General features: G+C 47.9%; 1 protein-coding gene across 1 annotated transcript; it reads left to right on the top strand.

The window, feature by feature from the left end:
- Window positions 1-1,648: 1,648 nt before the first annotated feature.
- FCER1G (Fc epsilon receptor Ig) lies at window positions 1,649-13,537 on the top strand. Its single transcript, XM_058821550.1, has 5 exons — window positions 1,649-1,727; window positions 4,985-5,076; window positions 5,208-5,243; window positions 7,313-7,336; window positions 13,307-13,537. The coding sequence occupies exons 1-5, from the start codon at window positions 1,649-1,651 to the stop codon at window positions 13,361-13,363; spliced, it is 288 nt and encodes a 95-aa protein (XP_058677533.1). The 3' UTR covers window positions 13,364-13,537.
- The last annotated feature ends 993 nt before the right edge of the window (window positions 13,538-14,530 follow it).

Genomic DNA, 14,530 nt, shown 5'->3' with positions numbered 1-14,530 from the left:
CTTTTTGGGGTCTCATTTTCCCCTTTTTTGGGGTCTCCTTTTCCCCTTTTTTGGGGTCTCCTTTCCTTTTTTGGGGTCCCTTCCCCTTTTTGGGGTCTCCTTTTCCCCTTTTTGGGGTCTCATTTCCTTTTTTTGGGTCTCCTTTTCCCCTTTTTGGGGGCTCCTTTTCCCCTTTTTTGGGGGTCTCATTTTCCCCTTTTTGGGGTCTCCTTTCCCCTTTTTTGGGTCTCCTTTTCCCCTTTTTTGGGGGTCTCATTTTCCCCTTTTTGGGGTCTCCTTTCCCCCTTTTTTGGGGTCTCCTTTCCTTTTTTGGGGTCTCCTTTTCCCTTTTGGGGTCCTTTCCCCATTTGAGGCCTCTGTCCCCAATTTGGGGGGGCTCCTTTTCCCCTTTTTGGGGTCTCCTTTTCCCCTTTTTGGGGTCTCCTTTTCCCCTTTTTTGGGGTCTCCTTTTCCCCTTTTTGGGGTCTCATTTTCCCCTTTTTTGGGGTCTCCTTTTCCCCTTTTTTGGGGTCTCATTTTCCCCTTTTTTGGGGTCTCCTTTTTCCCCTTTTTTGGGGTCCCCTTTCCCTTTTTGGGGTCTCCTTTTCCCCTTTTTGGGGCCTCCTTTTCCCCTTTTTTGGGGTCTCCTTTCCTTTTTTTGGGTCTCCTTTTCCCCTTTTTGGGGGTCTCCTTTTCCCCTTTTTTGGGGTCTCCTTTTCCCCTTTTTGGGGTCTCCTTTTCCCCTTTTTTGGGGTCTCCTTTTCCCCTTTTTTGGGTCTCCTTTTCCCCTTTTTGGGGTCTCCTTTCCCCTTTTTTGGGTCTCCTTTTCCCCTTTTTTGGGGGTCTCATTTTCCCCTTTTTGGGGTCTCCTTTCCCCCTTTTTTGGGGTCTCCTTTCCTTTTTTGGGGTCTCCTTTTCCCTTTTGGGGTCCTTTCCCCATTTGAGGCCTCTCTCCCCAATTTGGGGGGGCTCCTTTTCCCCTTTTTGGGGTCTCCTTTTCCCCTTTTTTGGGGTCTCCTTTTCCCCTTTTTTGGGGTCTCATTTTCCCCTTTTTTGGGGTCTCCTTTTTCCCCTTTTTTGGGGTCCCCTTTCCCTTTTTGGGGTCTCCTTTTCCCCTTTTTGGGGCCTCCTTTTCCCCTTTTTTGGGGTCTCCTTTCCTTTTTTTGGGTCTCCTTTTCCCCTTTTTGGGGGTCTCCTTTTCCCCTTTTTGGGGGTCTCATTTTCCCCTTTTTTGGGGTCTCCTTTTCCCCTTTTTTGGGTCTCCTTTTCCCCTTTTGGGGGTCTCATTTTCCCCTTTTTTGGGGTCTCCTTTCCTTTTTTTGGGTCTCCTTTTCCCCTTTTTGGGGGTCTCCTTTTCCCCTTTTTTGGGGGTCTCATTTTCCCCTTTTTTGGGCCTCCTTTTCCCCTTTTTTGGGGTCTCCTTTCCTCTTTTGGGGTCTCCTTCCCTTTGTTTCAGGATCTCCTTCCCCTTTCGGCCTCTCCTTCCCCTTTCAGGGCCCGAGGGATCCCCCAAACCCGGGCTGCCCCCCCCCAGTTCCCATTTCGGGGTCCCCGGGTGCCCCCCCCGGGCCGGACGTCGTTGGTGGCCGCGGTGACAGCGGGGACAGCGGAAGGGAGGGACGGGGGTGGCACTGGGGAAGTGGGCGAGGGGCGGGGACCCGAGGGGACAATGGGGACATTGGGGACAGCGGCGGGGGCGCGGTGCCTGCTCGGCCTCGTCCTGCTGGGGGTGCCCGGCCGGGCCGCAGGTGGGATTTGGGGGGTTCAGGTTGGGTTTGGGGGTGTCCGGAGCGTTTGGGGGATCCGAGGGGGTTTGGGTGAATTTAGGGGGCTTTGGGATGTCCAGGGGGTTTGGGGTTTTTTTCTGGAGGAGTTTGGGGGATTTGGGGGGTTCAGGGGGTTTTTGGGGGTGTCCAGGGGGGTTTTTGGGGTGTCCGGAGCGTTTGGGGGATCCGAGGGGGTTTGGGTGAATTTAGGGGGCTTTGGGATGTCCAGGGGGGTTTGGGGGGTTTGGGGTGTCCAGGGGGGTTTGGGGTGTCCTGGGAGTTTGTGTGGATTTAGGGGATTTGGGGTGTCCAGGGGGGTTTGGGGTGTCTGGAGCATTTGGAGGATTTCGGGGGATTTGGGTGGATTTAGGGGGATTTGGGTGGATTTAGGGGGGTTTGGGATTTCGGGGGAGTTTGGGGTTTCTGGAGGAGTTTGGGGGATTTGGGGTGTCCAGGGGGGGTTTGGGGTGTCGGAGGGATTTGGGGTGTCCGGAGCATTTGGAGGATTTAGTGGGGTTTGGGTGAATTTATGGGGTTTGGGTGAATTTAAGGAATTTGGGGTGTCCAGGGGGGTTTGGGTGAATTTAGGGGGGTTTGGGATGTCCAGGGGGGTTTGGGGGGTTTGGGGTGTCCAGGGGGAGTTTGAGGATTCGGGGGATTTGGGGTGTCTGGAGCATTTGGGGGATTTAGAGGGGTTTGGGTGAATTTAGGGGGATTTGGGGTGTCCAGGGGGGTTTGGGGTGTCTGAGGGATTTGGGGTGTCTGGAGCATTTGGGGGATTTAGAGGGGTTTGGGTGAATTTAGGGGATTTGGGATGTCCAGGGGGGTTTGGGGGATTTGGGGTGTCCAGGGGGGTTTTGGGGTGTCCAGAGCGTTTGGGGGATCCGAGGGGGTTTGGGGTGTCCAGAGGGGTTTGGGATTTCGGGGGAGTTTGGGGTTTCTGGAGGAGTTTGGGGGATTTGGGGTGTCCAGGGGGAGTTTGAGGATTCGGGGGATTTGGGGGATTTAGAGGGGTTTGGGTGGATTTAGGGGATTTGGGGTGTCCAGGGGGGTTTGGGGGGTTTGAGGAAGTTTGGGGAATTCGGGGTGCCCAGGGGGTTTTGGGATTTGGGATGTCCAGGGGAAGTTTGGGGATTTGGGGGATTTGGGGTGTCCGGAGCATTTGGAGGATTTAGGGGGGATTTGGGTGAATTTAAGGGATTTGGGATGTCCAGGGGGGTTTGGGGATTTGGGGTGTCCAGGGGGTTTGGGGTGTCTGAGGGATTTGGGGGGATTTGGGGTGTCCGGAGCATTTGGGGGATTTAGGGGATTTGGGTGAATTTAGGGGATTTGGGGTGTCCAGGGGGGTTTGGGTGAATTTAGGGGGGTTTGGGATGTCCAGAGCATTTGGAGGATTTAGGGGGGTTTGGGTGAATTTAGGGGATTTGGGGTGTCCAGGGGGGTTTGGGGGATTTGGGTGAATTTAAGGGATTTGGGATGTCCAGGGGGGTTTGGGGTTTTTTTCTGGAGGAGTTTGGGGGATTTGGGGTGTCCAGGGGGGTTTGGGTGAATTTAGGGGGATTTGGGGTGTCCAGGGGGATTTGGGTGAATTTAGGGGGATTTGGGGTGTCCAGGGGGGTTTAGGGGATTTGGAGGGTTTGGGTGGATTTAGGGGATTTGGGGTGTCTGGAAGATTTGGGGGGGATCCAGGGGGTTTGGGGGAATTTAGGAGGATCCAGGGGAATTTGGAAGGTTTGGGGGACTCGGGAGATTTGAGGTGTCCGGGGGTTTTGGGGTATCCAGGGGGTTTGGGGGGGATCCAGGGAATTTGGGCAGGGGGGGTTTGGAGTGTCCAGGGAAGTTTGGGGGGTGGAATTCAGGGGATTTGGGGTCTGGGGGTGCCACCTGTGAGGTGACACATTGGGGGGGTCCCTAAATTCCCCAGACCCCCCAAAATCTCCCCTAAAATCCCCCCAAATCCCTCCAAAATCCCCCCTCAGGCCCCCAAAAATCCCCCCTTAAATCTCCCAAAAATCGTCCCTTAAATCCCTCAAAAATCCCCCCCAAATCCCTCCAAACTCCCAAAATCCCCCCCAAATCCCTCCAAAATTCTCCTCAATATCCCCAAAATCTCCCCCAGTCCCCTAAAATCCGCCCCCCCACCCAAAACTCCCAAATCCTAAAATTCCCCAAAAACCACCCTAAAATCCCACAAAACCCTCCCCAAATCCTCCTAAAATTCCCTAAAACCCCCCCAAAATCTCCCCTAAAATGCCCCCGAAACTCCCTAAAATGTCCCCAAAATCCCCCACCCCCCAAAACTGCCCTAAAATCCCCCCAAACCTCCCCAAAATCCCAAAACCCCCTAAAATCCCCCGCAAATCCCTCAAAAATCCCCCTAAAATTCTCCAAAACCCCTCCCAAAAACCACCCTAAAATCCCACAAAACCCTCCCCAAATCCTCCTTAAATTCCCTAAAATCCCTCCAAAACTCCCAAAATCTCCCCTAAAATTCCCCAAAACCGCCCTAAAATTCCCCAAACCCCCCCCCACAAATCCCTCAAAGATCTCCCCCAAAACCCCCTGAAAACCACCCTAAAATCCCTCCTAAAACCCCAAAATCCCCCCTTTAAAATCCAAAATCCCCCCCTAAAATCCCTCCAAAACCCCCCTAAAATTCCCTAAAATTCCCCAAAACCGCCCTAAAATCCCCCGACCCCCCCACAAATCCCTCAAAAATCTGCCCCAAAACCCCCTAAAATCCCTCCTAAAACCCCAAAATCCCCCGAAATCCCCCCTTTAAAATCCCAAATCCCCCCCTAAAATCCCTCCAAAACCCCCCTAAAATTCCCTAAAATCCTTCCTAAAACCCCAAAATCCCCCGAAATCCCCCCTTTAAAATCCCAAATCCCCCCTAAAATCCCTCCAAAACCCCCCTAAAATCCCTCCTAAAACCCCAAAATCCCCCGAAATCCCCCCTTTAAAATCCCAAATCCCCCCCTAAAATCCCTCCAAAACCCCCCTAAAATTCCCTAAAATCCCCCCCCAAAACCCCCAAAATCCCCCCTTTAAAATCCCAAATCCCTCCAAAACCCCCCTAAAATCCCCCCCAAAACCCCCAAAATCCCCCCTGAAACTCTCAAAACTCCCCGTAAAATCCCCCAAATTCCTCCATAAACCCCACCAAAACTCCCAAAATCCACCTTAAAATTCCCAAAAAACCCCAAAAACCCCCAAAATCGCCCCCAAAAACGCCTCAGGAGCCCTGGCCGAGCCCGAGCTGTGCTATGTGCTGGACGCCGTGCTCTTCCTCTACAGCCTCATCCTCACCGGCCTCTACGTGCGCCTCAGGGTGAGCCCCGAACCCCCTTTTTTTTGGGGGGGGGGGTCCCCAAAACTCCCCTCCTCATCCTCACCCCCATTTTTCCCCATTTTCCCCTTTTTTTCCCCCTAATTTTTGTTTTTTTTTTTTTTTCTCTCCAGTTCCTGACTCGGAGGTCGCGGCAGGCGGCTGAGAAGGTAAAGGGGAGATTTTGGGGGGAATTTGGGGGGGTTTGGGGGATTTTGGGGTGAGTTTGAGGGCGATTTTGGGGGGATTTTAGGGTGAGTTTGAGGGGGATTTTGGGGGGATTTTGGGGTGAGTTTGAGGGCGATTTTGGGGGGATTTTTGGGGGTTTTTGGGGGGATTTTAGAGGGGTTTGGGGGATTTCGGGGGGATTCTGAGGGGATTTTGGGTTGAGTTTGAGGGCGATTTTGGGGGGAGTTTGAGGGGGATTTTGGGGGGAGTTTTGGGGTGATTTTGGGGGGGATTTTGGGGCGAGTTTGAGGGGTTTTTGGGGGTATTTTAGAGGGGTTTGGGGGATTTTGGGGGGATTTTGAGGGGGATTTTGGGGGGATTTTAGGGTGAGTTTGAGGGGGATTTTGGGGGGAGTTTTGGGGTGAATTTGAGGGGGATCTTGGGGCGTTTGAGGGGGATTTTGGGGGGGATTTTGGGGGGATTTTAGAGGGGTTTGGGGGATTTCGGGGGGATTTTGGGGCGAGTTTGAGGGCGATTTTGGGGGGATTTTAGGGTGAGTTTGAGGGGGATTTTGGGGGGGATTTTAGAGGGGTTTGAGGGATTTCGGGGGGGATTCTGGGGGGATTTTGGGGCGAGTTTGAGGGCAATTTTGGGGGGATTTTAGGGCGAGTTTGAGGGGGGTTTTGGGGATTTTGGGGTGAGTTTGAGGGGAATTTTGGGGGGGATTTTTGGGGGTTTTTGGGGGGATTTTGAGGGGGATTCTGGGGGGATTTTGGGGCGAGTTTGAGGGGGATTTTGGGGGGAATTTGGGGGGTTTGAGGGATTTTGGGGTGAGTTTGAGGGGGATTTTAGGGCGAGTTTGAGGGGGATTTTGGGGGGATTTTAGAGGGGTTTGGGGGATTTCGGGGGGATTTTGAGGGGGATTTTGGGGTGAGTTTGAGGGGAGGTTGGGGGAGATTTTTGGGGTTTTTTTGGGTGAGTTTGACGGGAATTTTGGGGTGAGTTTGAGGGGGATTTTGGGGTGAGTTTGAGGAGGATTTTGGGGGGTTTTGGGGTTTTTTTGGGGGGGATTTTGGGGCGAGTTTGAGGGGGATTTTGGGGGGGGTTGGAAATTTTGAGGAGGATTATGGGGGTATTTTGGGGCGAATTTGAGGGGGGTTTTGAGGGGGGTTTTGGGGTGAGTTTGAGGGGGATTTTGGGGCGAGTTTGAGGAGGATTTTGGGGGGATTTTTGGGGTTTTTTTGGGTGAGTTTGAGGGGAATTTTGGGGTGAGTTTGAGGGGGATTTTGGGGGGGTTTGGGTTTTTTTGGGGGGATTTTGGGGCGAGTTTGAGGGGGGTTTTGGGGGGATTTTTGGGGGTTTTTTGGGTGAGTTTGGGGGCATTTTTGGGGTGAGTGTGAGGGAGATTTTGGGGGAGATTTTGGGGTGAGTTTGAAGGGGGTTTTTGGGGGGAGTTTGGAAATTTTGAGGAGGATTATGGGGCGAGTTTGGGGCGAGTTTGAGGAGGATTTTGGGGGGATTTTTGGGGTTTTTTTTGGGTGAGTTTGGGGGGGGTTTTGAGGCGAGTTTGAGGGGAATTTTGGGGTGACTTTGAGGGAGATTTTGGGGTGCGTTTGAGGAGGATTTTGGGGGGTTTTGGGATTTTTTTTGGGGGGGATTTTGGGGTGAGTTTGAGGGGGATTCTGGGGGGGGATTTTAGAAGATTTTGAGGGGGATTCTGGGGGGATTTTGGGGTGAGTTTGGGGGGGATTTTGGGGTGAGTTTGAGGGGGGTTTTGAGGGGATTTTAGGGGGACTTTGGGGGGATTTTGGGGTGAGTTTGAAGAGGGATTTTGAGGGAGATTTTGGGTTTTTTTTGGGGGGGGACATTAGAGGGGTTTGGGGGATTTTGGGGCGAGTTTGAGGGCGATTGGAGGGGTGGGGATTTTAGGAGATTTTTGAGAGGATTTTGGGGGCAATTTAGGAGATTTTGAAGGGTTTTTTTGGGGTGCAGGGGGGTCTGGGTGCTGTGGGGGATGGGGGTGTCCGGATGTGCACCCCAAATTCTCCTTTCGCTTTCTGTTCCCGGGCAGAAGGAGGAAGAGGCCGTTTATGCCGTGAGTCACGCAGGGGGCGGATTTTGGGGGGATTTTAGGGATTTTTGGGGGTGCAGGGGCTGTGCTGGGGAGGGGGAACATCCCCGGGGTTTGGGGGGGGGGTACCCCTGGAGCATTTATGGGCTGAGATTTGGGGTGTCCCCCCGTTTTTGGGGTGAGATTGGGAATGTTTGGGACTTGGGGTCCCCCCCGATTTATGGGGCTGGGATTTGGAGTTTTTTTTGGGGGGGGGATTTGGGGGTGTCTCCCTGCAGAGAACCATTTGTGGGGCTGAGATTTGGGGTGCTCCCAATTTATGGGCTGAGATTTGGGGGTGTTTGGGATTTGGGGTCCCTCCCACTTATGGGGCCGAGACTTGGGGTCCTCCTCACCCATCGACGGGGTGAAATTTGGGGGTCCACCCAATTTGTGGGGTGAGATTGGGGGATTTTGGGATTTAGGATGTCCCCCCCTGTAAAGAACTGCTTATGGGGCTGAGATTTGGGGTTCTCATCCATTTATGGGGTGATATTTGGGGTGCTTGGGATTTGGGGTTTCCCCAGTTGATGGGGCTGATATTTGGGGCGTCCTCTCACTTATGGGCTGAGATTTGAGGTGTTCCCCCCATTTATGGGGTGAGATTTGGGATTTTTGGCATTTGGGGTCCCTCCCATTTATGGGGTGAGATTTGGGGTATTTGGGGATTGGGGTGTTGAGGTTTTGGGATGTTTGGGATTTGGGATGTTTGGGATTTGGGGAATTTGGTTTGTCCCCCTGTTTATGGGATAAAATTTGGGATATTTGAGATTTGGGAGATTTGGGGAACTTGGTTTGCCCCCCTATTTATGGGATAAAATTTGGGATGTTTGGGATTTGGGGAATTTGGTTTGTCCCCCTGTTTATGGGATAAAACTTGGGATATTTGAGATTTGGGAGATTTGGGGAACTTGGTTTGCCCCCCTATTTATGGGATAAAATTTGGGATTTGGGAGATTTGGGGTTTGGGGAATTTGGTTTTTCCCCCTGTTTATGGGATAAAATTTGGGATGTTTGGAATTTGGTTTGTCCCCCTATTTATGGGATAAAACTTGGGATGTTTGGAATTTGGTTTGTCCCCCTGTTTATGGGATAAAATTTGGGATGTTTGGGGTTTGGGATTTGGGAGATTTGGGGAATTTGGTTTGTCCCCCTGTTTATGGGATAAAATTTGGGATATTTGGGATTTGGGAGATTTGGGGAACTTGGTTTGCCCCCCTATTTATGGGATAAAATTTGGGATGTTTGGGATTTGGGGAATTTGGTTTGTCCCCCTATTTATGGGATGAAACTTGGGATGTTTGGGATTTGGGAGATTTGGGATTTGGGAGATTTGGGGTTTGGGGAATTTGGTTTGTCCCCTTATTTATGGGATGAAACTTGGGATATTTGGGAGATTTGGGATTTGGGGAATTTGGTTTGTCCCCCTGTTTATGGGATAAAATTTGGGATTTTTGGGGTTTGGGATTTGGGAGATTTGGGGAATTTGGTTTGTCCCCCTGTTTATGGGATAAAATTTGGGATGTTTGGGATTTGGGGAATTTGGTTTGTCCCCCTATTTATGGGATAAAACTTGGGATATTTGGGAGATTTGGGGTTTGGGAGATTTGGGGAATTTGGTTTGTCCCCCTGTTTATGGGATAAAATTTGGGATGTTTGGGATTTGGGAGATTTGGGATTTGGGGAATTTGGGATTTGGGGAATTTGGTTTGTCCCCCTATTTATGGGATAAAATTTGGGATGTTTGGGATTTGGGGAATTTGGTTTGTCCCCCTGTTTATGGGATAAAACTTGGCATATTTGGGATTTGGGAGATTTGGGGAATTTGGTTTGTCCCCCTGTTTATGGGATAAAACTTGGGATATTTGGGAGATTTGGGATTTGGGGAATTTGGTTTGTCCCCCTATTTATGGGATAAAATTTGGGATGTTTGGGATTTGGGGAATTTGGTTTGTCCCCCTGTTTATGGGATAAAATTTGGGATTTGGGAGATTTGGGGTTTGGGGAATTTGGTTTGTCCCCCTATTTATGGGATAAAACTTGGGATGTTTGGGATTTGGTTTGTCCCCCTGTTTATGGGATAAAATTTGGGATGTTTGGGATTTGGGAGATTTGGGATTTGGGGAATTTGGGATTTGGGGAATTTGGTTTGTCCCCCTATTTATGGGATGAAACTTGGGATATTTGGGAGATTTGGGATTTGGGGAATTTGGTTTGTTCCCTGTTTATGGGATAAAACTTGGGATATTTGAGATTTGGGAGATTTGGGGAACTTGGTTTGTCCCCCTATTTATGGGATAAAATTTGGAATGTTTGGGATTTGGGGAATTTGGTTTGTCCCCCTGTTTATGGGATAAAACTTGGCATATTTGGGATTTGGGAGATTTGGGGAATTTGGTTTGTCCCCCTATTTATGGGATAAAATTTGGGATGTTTGGGGTTTGGGATTTGGGAGATTTGGGATTTGGGGAATTTGGGATTTGGGGAATTTGGTTTGTCCCCCTATTTATGGGATGAAACTTGGGATGTTTGAGATTTGGGAGATTTGGGGAATTTGGTTTGTCCCCCTGTTTATGGGATAAAACTTGGCATATTTGGGATTTGGGAGATTTGGGGAATTTGGTTTGTCCCCCTATTTATGGGATAAAATTTGGGATGTTTGGGGTTTGGGATTTGGCATATTTGGGATTTGGGGAATTTGGGATTTGGGGAATTTGGTTTGTCCCCCTGTTTATGGGATAAAATTTGGGATATTTGGGATTTGGGAGATTTGGGGAACTTGGTTTGCCCCCCCTATTTATGGGATAAAATTTGGAATGTTTGGGATTTGGGGAATTTGGTTTGTCCCCCTATTTATGGGATGAAACTTGGGATGTTTGGGATTTGGGAGATTTGGGATTTGGGAGATTTGGGGTTTGGGGAATTTGGTTTGTCCCCCTATTTATGGGATGAAACTTGGGATATTTGGGAGATTTGGGATTTGGGGAATTTGGTTTGTCCCCCTATTTATGGGATAAAATTTGGGATGTTTGGGATTTGGGGAATTTGGTTTGTCCCCCTATTTATGGGATAAAACTTGGGATATTTGGGAGATTTGGGGTTTGGGAGATTTGGGGAATTTGGTTTGTCCCCCTGTTTATGGGATAAAATTTGGGATGTTTGGGATTTGGGAGATTTGGGATTTGGGGAATTTGGGATTTGGGGAATTTGGTTTGTCCCCCTGTTTATGGGATAAAACTTGGGATTTTTGGGGTTTGGGATTTGGGAGATTTGGGGAATTTGGTTTGTCCCCCTATTTATGGGATAAAATTTGGAATGTTTGGGATTTGGGGAATTTGGTTTGTCCCCCTATTTATGGGATGAAACTTGGGATATTTGGGAGATTTGGGAGATTTGGGGAATTTGGTTTGTCCCCCTGTTTATGGGATAAAATTTGGGATGTTTAGGGTTTGGGATTTGGGAGATTTGGGATTTGGGGAATTTGGGATTTGGGGAATTTGGTTTGTCCCCCTATTTATGGGATAAAATTTGGGATGTTTGGGATTTGGGGAATTTGGTTTGTCCCCCTGTTTATGGGATAAAACTTGGCATATTTGGGATTTGGGAGATTTGGGGAATTTGGTTTGTCCCCCTGTTTATGGGATAAAACTTGGGATATTTGGGAGATTTGGGATTTGGGGAATTTGGTTTGTCCCCCTATTTATGGGATAAAATTTGGGATGTTTGGGATTTGGGGAATTTGGTTTGTCCCCCTGTTTATGGGATAAAATTTGGGATTTGGGAGATTTGGGGTTTGGGGAATTTGGTTTGTCCCCCTATTTATGGGATAAAACTTGGGATGTTTGGGATTTGGTTTGTCCCCCTGTTTATGGGATAAAATTTGGGATGTTTGGGATTTGGGAGATTTGGGATTTGGGGAATTTGGGATTTGGGGAATTTGGTTTGTCCCCCTATTTATGGGATGAAACTTGGGATATTTGGGAGATTTGGGATTTGGGGAATTTGGTTTGTTCCCTGTTTATGGGATAAAACTTGGGATATTTGAGATTTGGGAGATTTGGGGAACTTGGTTTGTCCCCCTATTTATGGGATAAAATTTGGAATGTTTGGGATTTGGGGAATTTGGTTTGTCCCCCTGTTTATGGGATAAAACTTGGCATATTTGGGATTTGGGAGATTTGGGGAATTTGGTTTGTCCCCCTATTTATGGGATAAAATTTGGGATGTTTGGGGTTTGGGATTTGGGAGATTTGGGATTTGGGGAATTTGGGATTTGGGGAATTTGGTTTGTCCCCCTATTTATGGGATGAAACTTGGGATGTTTGAGATTTGGGAGATTTGGGGAATTTGGTTTGTCCCCCTGTTTATGGGATAAAACTTGGCATATTTGGGATTTGGGAGATTTGGGGAATTTGGTTTGTCCCCCTGTTTATGGGATAAAATTTGGGATTTTTGGGGTTTGGGATTTGGGAGATTTGGGGAATTTGGTTTGTCCCCCTATTTATGGGATAAAATTTGGGATGTTTGGGATGTTTGGGATTTGGGGAATTTGGTTTGTCCCCCTATTTATGGGATAAAATTTGGGATGTTTGGGATGTTTGGGATTTGGGGAATTTGGTTTGTCCCCCTATTTATGGGATAAAATTTGGGATATTTGGGATTTGGGAGATTTGGGGAATTTGGTTTGTCTCCCTATTTATGGGATAAAATTTGGGATGTTTGGGATTTGGGGAATTTGGTTTGTCCCCCTATTTATGGGATGAAACTTGGGATGTTTGGGATTTGGGAGATTTGGGATTTGGGAGATTTGGGGTTTGGGGAATTTGGTTTGTCCCCTTATTTATGGGATGAAACTTGGGATATTTGGGAGATTTGGGATTTGGGGAATTTGGTTTGTCCCCCTGTTTATGGGATAAAACTTGGGATGTTTGGGGTTTGGGATTTGGGAGATTTGGGATTTGGGGAATTTGGGATTTGGGGAATTTGGTTTGTCCCCCTGTTTATGGGATAAAATTTGGGATTTGGGAGATTTGGGGTTTGGGGAATTTGGTTTGTCCCCCTATTTATGGGATAAAACTTGGGATGTTTGGGATTTGGGAGATTTGGGATTTGGGGAATTTGGGATTTGGGGAATTTGGTTTGTCCCCCTATTTATGGGATGAAACTTGGGATATTTGGGAGATTTGGGATTTGGGGAATTTGGTTTGTTCCCTGTTTATGGGATAAAACTTGGGATATTTGAGATTTGGGAGATTTGGGGAACTTGGTTTGTCCCCCTATTTATGGGATAAAATTTGGGATGTTTGGGGTTTGGGATTTGGGAGATTTGGGATTTGGGGAATTTGGGATTGGGGGAATTTGGTTTGTCCCCCTGTTTATGGGATAAAATTTGGGATATTTGGGATTTGGGAGATTTGGGGAATTTGGTTTGTCCCCCTGTTTATGGGATAAAATTTGGGATGTTTGGGATTTGGGGAATTTGGTTTGTCCCCCTGTTTATGGGATAAAATTTGGGATGTTTGGGGTTTGGGATTTGGGAGATTTGGGGAATTTGGTTTGTCCCCCTATTTATGGGATAAAATTTGGGATGTTTGGGATGTTTGGGATTTGGGGAATTTGGTTTGTCTCCCTATTTATGGGATAAAATTTGGGATTTGGGAGATTTGGGGTTTGGGGAATTTGGTTTGTCCCCCTATTTATGGGATAAAATTTGGAATGTTTGGGATTTGGGGAATTTGGGAGATTTGGGATTTGGGGAATTTGCTTTGTCCCCCTGTTTATGGGATAAAACTTGGCATATTTAGGATTTGGGGTCCCTCCCCTAAAAACCATCGATGGGGTGACACCGGGGGGGTGACAGACGTTGCTGTCACTTGGCGTTGGTGGCACAAACCCCCCCAAAACCCCCCAAAAAACCCCAAAAAACCCCAAAAAACCCTTCTGGACCCCCTCTAGGGTCTCAACTCCGAGCACCAGGAGACCTACGAGACCCTGCAGATGAAGAGCTCCTGACCCCCCCCGTGTCACCTCCTGTCCCCTCCTGTGTCACCTCCTGTCCCCTCCTGTGTCACCTCCCCTGTCCCCAAACCCCGGCACCCCCCATTGCCACCACCGGGATGCAAAAATTTGGAATTTTTCCCTCTGAAAAAGCCAAATTCGGCTGCAAAATTGGGATTTTTTTCCCCCCCGGAAATGGAAAATTTGAATTTTTCACCCCCCCCCCACCCCCCCTGAAAATGTGGATTTTGGGTTTTTTTTTCCCCCCTCTCTGGGGAAATGGAAAATTTGAATTTTTTTATTCCCCCTCTCTAAATGGAAAATTGGGATTTTGTTTCCCACCCTGGAATGGAAAATTGGGATTTTTTTTCCCTTGAAAATTGGGATTTTCTTTCCCCTGGAAATGGAAAATTTGAATTTTTCACACCCCCCCCCCCCCCCCCCCGAAAATGTGGATTTTGGTTTTTTTCCCCTCTGGGGAAATGGAAAATTTGAATTTTTTTATTCCCCTCTATAAATGGAAAATTGGGATTTTTTTCCCCCTGGAAATTTAAAATTTGAATTTTTCACCCCTCTGAAAATGTGGATTTTTTTTTTTTTTTTCCCCTCTGGGGAAATGGAAAATTGGGATTTTTTTATTCCCCTCTCTAAATGGAAAATTGGGATTTTCTGTCCCACCCTGGAATGGAAAATTGGGATTTTTTTCCCCTTGATAATTGGGATTTTCTTTCCCCTGGAAATGGAAAATCGGGAATTTTTTTTACCTTGAAAATTGGGATTTTTTTTCTCCCCTATAAATGGAAAATTGGGATTTTTTCCCCTTGAAAATTGGGATTTTTTTCTCCTCTGGAAATGGAAAATTGGGATTTTTTTTCTCCCCTATAAATGGAAAACTGGGATTATTTTCCACCCTGGAAATGGAAAATTGGATTTTTTTTTCCTTTGAAATTTGGGATTTCTTTCTCCTCTGGAAATGGAAAATTGAGATTTTTTTTCCCTTGAAAATTGGGATTTTTTTCTCCCCTGGAAATATAAAATTGGAATTTTTTTTTTTCCCACCCTGGAATGGAAAATTGGGATTTTTTTTCCTTGAAAATTGGGATTTTTTTCTCCCCTATAAATATAAAATTGGGAATTTTTTTCTCCCCTATAAATGGAAAATTGGGATTATTTTCCCACCCT

The sequence above is a fragment of the Ammospiza caudacuta genome, chromosome 30 (genome assembly GCF_027887145.1).
Source record: "Ammospiza caudacuta isolate bAmmCau1 chromosome 30, bAmmCau1.pri, whole genome shotgun sequence".
NCBI classification, from domain to species: Eukaryota; Metazoa; Chordata; class Aves; order Passeriformes; family Passerellidae; genus Ammospiza; species Ammospiza caudacuta.
This window is presented reverse-complemented; position numbering and strand designations above follow the sequence as displayed.